The following is a 7500-nucleotide window of genomic DNA, read 5'->3' as shown; positions in this document are numbered from 1 at the left end:
ACATTTACACACACACACACACACACTCTCTCTCACCCTCTCTCTCTCTCTCTATAATATATATATATATATAATATATATATACATACATACACATATTACTATATATATATAATATATAATACACACAGACAAACTTAAACATAAACAGATACAGACACACAAAACACACACACATAATTACATACACACACACACACACACACACACACATATATAGAGATAGATAAATAGTAAAACAAAAACAAAAAAATGAAATTTTGCCATCGCCCTGGCAACCGCCTACAAAGCGGATGTCTACCTCAAATATTTCACATCTCTAACAAACTACGCTATGGCTCTTTGTTAACACACGGGAAGAGTATGTTATGAAAATCCGTACCGTCACAGAGAGACAAAAGATAGCATGGAAGCTGTGTATGTATATCGACCACAACAGAAAACACACACACACACACACACACACACACACACACACACACACACACACACACACACACACACACACACACACACACGCGCGCGCGCGCGCAATATATATATATATATATATATATATATATATATATGTATATATATACATATGTATACACATATGTGTATATATATACATATATATATATATATATATACATATGTATATATATATATATATATATATATATATATATATATATATATATATATATATACATACACACGCCTTACTTTCCCTTGAATCTGCATAGGTCATCAAAACACTACGTAAAAATAAATTGCCAAGAGAAATTACCATTGCAAACACGTGCCAAACCAGCTCAATACATGTCATTGCCTACTTTCACAAGGTCACTCAAGAATCAAGAAATGAAGATAGAATTAACTTATATCTCTTGAGGCCTCATTTACACTTTGAAATTAAGTATATTTACACAGACACGATGCAGATCACGTTATTGAAAATAATTTACAGTTATTCAATCAAATCTGGAGTATAAAGATATAGGGTACTACAAAATTATCCTTAATAAGAATTTTTCAAAAGATCTTTACAAAATAACACGCGTACGATCATTAGAATATAATCACTTTACATAACCTATCGTACAGATGACCCACAAGGTTAAAGACACTCCCCTCTTTTCCTGTTGTGAATGCAAATCATCCCACAATACTACCACTGCCTATGCAATATACTGCTATATATACTACTATGCAATATACTATATACTACTACTGTCTATGCAATATACTACTATGTATACTAATATGCAATATACTATATACTACTACTGTCTATGCAATATACTACTATGTATACTAATATGCAATATACTATATACTACCACTACCTATGCAATATACTACTATATATACTACTATGCAATATACTATATACTACCACTGCCTATGCAATATACTACTATGTATACTACTATGCAATATACTATATACTACTATATCCTATGCAATAGGATATCAATATCGTCCATACAAAAAATTCAGCAGCATTGGTACACACAATACAAGACCAGACGAAGGCACTCCCTGTTATAGTGCTACATCATAATGGCTGGTAAGACACTACATCGCATACAGTATAACCGGTCTCCCGAGAAGGTATAGTGTACAGCGTGGTTCCACATACCCAAGAGGTGCGTTTCATATTTCTAATGACCTTGATTCGAAACTTCTAATCTGCAAGAAATTTATAAACTATTTGATAGGAGATTCTACCTAATAGGCTACTCCTGGTAAGAAAACACTATTATCTTTGGTAAGAATTTTTTTTATTCCACCTGACTGGATATTTCCAATCTATCACGAGGAAAGATAATCTATCTGATAAGAAATTCCCAATCCGATAAGGAATTTGTAATCTTCCTGATAACTCATATAGTATACCTTCGCAATGATCCACACAATGCAAGTTGACAAAAAAAAAAAAAAAAAAAAAAAAAAAAAAAAAAACAAAAAAAAAAAATAAAATGTTTTACTTGCGCAACTCCTACCCTACCTGAGAGGAAAGTCTTAATCTCAATATGTAACTACGTGATATGATTTTCCTCTTTTTCCTGATACGCAACCCCAGATTATAGTTTCATGATAAGAAATACCTAATCTACTTTATAAAAAAACAACTTACCTACCCGATAAAAAAAAAAAAAAAAAATCGGATTTAACTAATTCGAAATTCCTAATCCACTTCATTAGAAACTTTTAATCTACCTGATAAGAGAATCCGGATTTAATTGATAAAGCATATACCAATCTACCTGATAAGAAATTCTAATTCTAATTCTATTTGATGTACAACTCGTAAACTAAACTTAAAGGGGCTTTGGGTCTACAGGACAATCAACATATTCATCAACGGAAGTAATGCGCAATATTAATGATGATAATGTTAATGATGATTAAACGCCCTTGATCTCGCAGATAATGGTACTGATGATGATGGTGATTGTGGTAAGAATAATAATCGTGATTATGACCTCGAATGGCAATACAGATACTAGTGATTATAATAATATTGGTGATAATGACGATAATGTTGATAATAGTGATCAAAATAAAAGCAATGAGTTAATTCTTATGTTTCTGATAACGTAACGATCACCCTAACAAACAATATATTTCTTTGCAATCGAATCATTGCACTGTTACCGTCGGTCACATCTCGACCTTGATTTTCATTACATAATAATTACCATATCAGGTAACATGTATACGGTGATGTAACAATCATTTCTCTTCATTATTATCATCACATTACTGCTATCATTAAGAACATTAAATTTATCATATTGTTGATAGCATTCATAGCTTTTTATACCAATACTAAAGTTAGTTAAAGAGAAAGATAAGGAAAAAATCATCACTATTTAGCAAAAATATCTTTCTGGCAATTGTCAATGCATCCTGCTTATTGCCATCATTCTTGTCAATTGCAAATGTTATCTTAATTAATAATCTTCATCGATATTTGTAACCCAAGTACTACCATAGTGTGCAGGAGAGGTAAACATTATAACCAGTGATATTTGGATATTGATATAATACGTGACCAAAACTGGACAAAAATGAAAGTTTTTACGCAGCATTGAAGACAATCATAAATGTTGGGAACCCCCAGATGGCAACACACGGATGTATAGCCAGTCCAATCGGATTGTGCAAGCCCTTTCTAATCGCCCTAAAAGAATTGAATGCTAAAAAAATATTATCCTATCTTTACTGATATCCTCCACTGGTTATGGTGGTAGGGTGATAGGCCCTAAATGTATGGTTGAGATTTAAATTAGCTTGAGGCAAAGAGATCGACCGAGTCATAGTTGTGGTAACAGTTCCGTTTTTTTTTTTTTTTTTTTTTTTTTTAACCAATGTTTTTCTCACTCCTCCCCTCCCCCCTCTCCTCGATCCAGCCGCACATGACCACCGTGTTAATCAAGCGAGGAAGCAATAAACCGATTTACAGTCAAAATAAATGCGTCAAACCGACGTCAGAACCAAAGCCATGACCATTACACAAGACGCAACGCAGTTCCACGACTGACGTCCCTTTAAACCCGAGCGAAATGGATGAAAAACATTATTTCACATGAACTTTCCTACAATTAGAATGGACTCCCTCTTTCCCTCCTTACAAGCTCATAATTCCGCGCGCAACCATACGGAGAGCTGAAATGTCCCACGCGTTTCCCAAGCACTTTAACCAGATCAACTGACCTCCCAGGTAGAGGTAGAGATGCGAAGGATAGAAGAGGCTTAGCAGGTGGAGGAGATGATGATGGTGGTGACGGAGCAGAGAGTCCCTCGCACCTGCCTGTGGAAGGAAGGAGGCGGAGCGATAGTGCGGTTGCCATCGGGTCTCGGGTCTTTTTATATATATTTATAAAACCCTAGAAAGATGCAAATTGGATAGTTCAATGATGTCTTTAGTCATTTCCCTGAAGAAGAAGAAAAAAAAGGTCGGAAATCTAGGTGTGTTTGTTGAAAGAGAGGTGTAAAAATGAAGCCGAAAAATAAATATGGGAAATTCACTCGCTTGCATGTTCTCGTTCGTTTCCACGAAGTATGAACGCAAAGGTGAACATAAAACCAATATTTACGCGATACGCTAATTTGATACGGAATGACACAAGGACATTGTCTATTATGTACCAAATACGACGAACTGTTCAGTGAAGATCTGTAGACGTTACTTGTTCATGTAAGTAGACTTTAGTGTGATTACCTAGAAAATAATCCAAACGCTATCACTTGGTAATTACTGTTATTCTATGTTCAGAGACATAACAAATGTTTATGAAAAAGTGTCTGGAAAAGTCAAGGAGGGTTATTTCTATATATCAAACGCCCTGTCGATACTGGGGAATGTTTTCTTTAGATTTTAGATTATCCTTTTGAACATAATATATTTCCTTTCAAAGTAAGCAATTCCCAGTCACAGATATCACATTGAGAATTAACTTGACTATCCGGTAGGTTTTAATAGCATTTGATATTCAGACTCCCATGAAGCCATTTTTTTTCAGTTGCCAGTGTTTTGTCTTTGATATGTGCCATAATCTCAAATATATGCGCTATTTTGAGTCAAATGCACAACGCCATCAAAAAAAAGTATTATCCCTTCCTCTCCTCTTCCTCAATCAAATTTTTTTTTTTTTTTCGTTTTAAGAGTTAATGATGGATTTGATGTTTATTTATTCATAGAAAAGAATAATAGGGGTATATTATAACCCACAAATGCAGAAGCGACATAGACCAGTATATAAACCTAATGTACGTGACTTCAACTCTAAGAAAGTAATTAACAATGATTTTCATGTATATATTCTTGTTATATATAATATGCTTGCTCATACACACACATTTGTGTACGTCTTTATGTGTACTTATTCATACTGAAATTGAATTGCATAGTACATTATAATTCTGATGAAATTAATAAATAAGATCCAATGACTTATCTTACTTTGTGTAGTTAATAATTGTCATTTACATTTTTTTTCTACAAGTATGATTACAGCCTAAACCTGCCTTACTTACAATACATCAATTTGTATAATTACATATAGTTATATATATACTTAGCTTTGTATAGGATGATATTTTTATTTTTATCCTATTTTCCCACTCCATTTTAATAGTAATAGTTGTAGTAGTAATAGTAGTAAAGATAGCGATAAAAAATATATATAAATATTATATATATATATATATATATATATATATATATATATATATAATCATATACACTGACATTCATGCAATTACTAACAATGATAATAATGAAGAAAAAAACGATTGAAATGAGACATAAATGACATTAACAACGCAAAAGTATTTCGGTTACGATCTTTATCAGAAATAGGCCCCTTAACGTTATCCAATCTCATTCATTCATTTTCTACATTTGTCGCAATGAATAATAATGATTATGATAACAATATCAATAAGGCTGTTCATGATTACAACGAAGAGACTGATGATGATGATAGGTAATATTTAGATTTTGATAAATACGTTAATAAACCACTGAGAGCAGTTGTTATAACCACTCGATGCCCTGGTTGTAGGTCGGTGGATAAGAGACAGACGTGCACGTGCCATGGTCTTTATTGTGGACTCTTAATACACCAGACCCTGGCCGCAGGCCAGAGGTCAGAGCTGTTCGCTCTAGTCTGTCTGTCTGTCTGACCTCTCTGTCTGTGATCGTTATATATCCTTAAGTACCAATCTTCAGTCACTTTCTACGCCTCGGGCCTTACGTTAACAAACACAGCTGCCTAGAGAAACTAGTGTTCCGAGGCGGAAATGAACACAGGAGACAGGAACCGTCAGATCAATACACACTGCCATCGATATTGCATTGAATTAAGTAGACATACATGATCAATGTCTTGGGTCACATAATACCAGTATCAGTGCCTTACATCGCTCTTAATGGTATCAGTATTAATGATAATAGTTTATAAAAAGAAATTAAATATGATCATAAAAAGAATAATGATGATAATGACAATAAAGAGAATAATAGCAACTAATTATGAGGATGATGATAATAGTTATACTAATGATAGTAATGATGATAAGGATGTTTATGATACTACTACTACTTCTAATTATAATAATGGTAATGATAATAAAAAATATAGTAATGATGACAGTAATGATTTTGGAGATAATCATAATTATGATAATGTTAATAAAATTTATAGTAACAATAGCAATAATACTGATAATAGTAACATGATAATGATAATGATAGGAAAGATAGTAAAGGTATCAGTAATAATGATAATGATAATGAGAGCGATAGTAATAACATCGACAATAATGATGATGTTAATAACAGTGACAATAATGATAATAATAGTAATCTAATGATGATGTTATTAGTAACAATAACAGTAGTAGTAGTAGTTGAAGTAGTGGTAATAATGATAATGATGGTAATCATATTGATAATGATAATGATAACGATGATAATAATGATATTGATAATAAAAGTAATGATAAAGATAATGATAATAACAATGAGAATGACAACAGCAATAATAGCGATAATGATAATAGTAATAACAATGATAATCATAATTATAAAAATAGGAATGATGATGATAGTAATAATGATATTTACAATTAATAGCATAATGATTATTATCACAATAATGATAATAATCACGATGATAATAATGAGAGTAAAAATGATAATAACAGAGATGAAAAAATAATGATAACGATAATAATAACAATGAATATGATAAAAGTAGTGAGGATTTATAACAGCGTAATAGTAGTAAATAGTAGTAAAATTGTAACTAGTAGAAGTTGTAGTAGTAATAGCAATGAGAATGGTGATAATGATATCGAGAAACCATTTTTTAATGTACAAACTCATGGTTTAATGGCATTACGATGTTGCTAATTTCAACTTCGTCCGACCGGCAAGGGACATGAGTATAAACCCTTTTGTAATATAATTCCCAACTTCACGCATATATGTTAAACTAGTAAATATTTTATAAATATTTATGTTATAATATCCAAAACTAAAAAGTATTATTACTCGAAAATAAAGAGAGTATTATTTTTATACGCAATATCCCTACAGTTTGTAAGTTGTAACCGTAAACATAAACAAACTTGAATTTTTCTCGTTCGAGAATTTTACATTTTCCAAAATATTTGGCGTTTTTATACGATGTTAAAATGGTTAACCAAGGAGATAAGGTGAGGAATGTGTTGAAAATATGGAATATTATTAGATTTCAGGATAATGTGCTCCCAAAAGAAAGAAATATGGAAGAGATTATTATGAATATCTTTCCCGCCATTCTAAATTATGGCATTTATATTACTCATTTATTTATACATTGCTACGTGTTTCTAGTGTAGATCTAAAGATTGTTCAGATCAAGAAATTTGAAAATATTGAAAGAATTCTCTCAGTTGTGATCAGCATCAAGGCATCTGTGGACCCATACTTTGAATTTTTTCTTTCATTTGAATTCC

The 7500-nt window shown here is 32.0% G+C and overlaps 2 protein-coding genes across 2 annotated transcripts in view; one reads left to right on the top strand and one right to left on the bottom strand.

The window, feature by feature from the left end:
* The window catches only part of LOC122255209 (uncharacterized), a 12006-nt gene extending 8183 nt beyond the window's left edge, over nt 1-3823 (bottom strand). The window contains exon 1 of the mRNA XM_043019145.2: nt 3709-3823. The gene's annotated coding sequence lies outside the window, so the exon portion shown is untranslated. The remainder of the gene's footprint in view (nt 1-3708) is intronic.
* A 3274-nt stretch (nt 3824-7097) lies between these two features.
* LOC122255208 (uncharacterized) overlaps nt 7098-7500 on the top strand; it is a 9248-nt gene continuing 8845 nt past the window's right edge. Inside the window, exon 1 of the mRNA XM_086548929.1 lies at nt 7098-7218. Coding sequence (XP_086405055.1) covers nt 7198-7218 — 21 coding nt within the window. The 5' untranslated portion in view covers nt 7098-7197. The remainder of the gene's footprint in view (nt 7219-7500) is intronic.

The sequence above is a fragment of the Penaeus japonicus genome, unplaced genomic scaffold (genome assembly GCF_977035675.1).
Source record: "Penaeus japonicus unplaced genomic scaffold, GWHDUDI00000001_assembly GWHDUDI00000021, whole genome shotgun sequence".
In the NCBI taxonomy this organism is placed as follows: domain Eukaryota; kingdom Metazoa; phylum Arthropoda; class Malacostraca; order Decapoda; family Penaeidae; genus Penaeus; species Penaeus japonicus.
The sequence above is the reverse complement of the archived record's forward strand: the minus strand, read 5'-3'. Positions and strand labels throughout refer to the sequence as shown.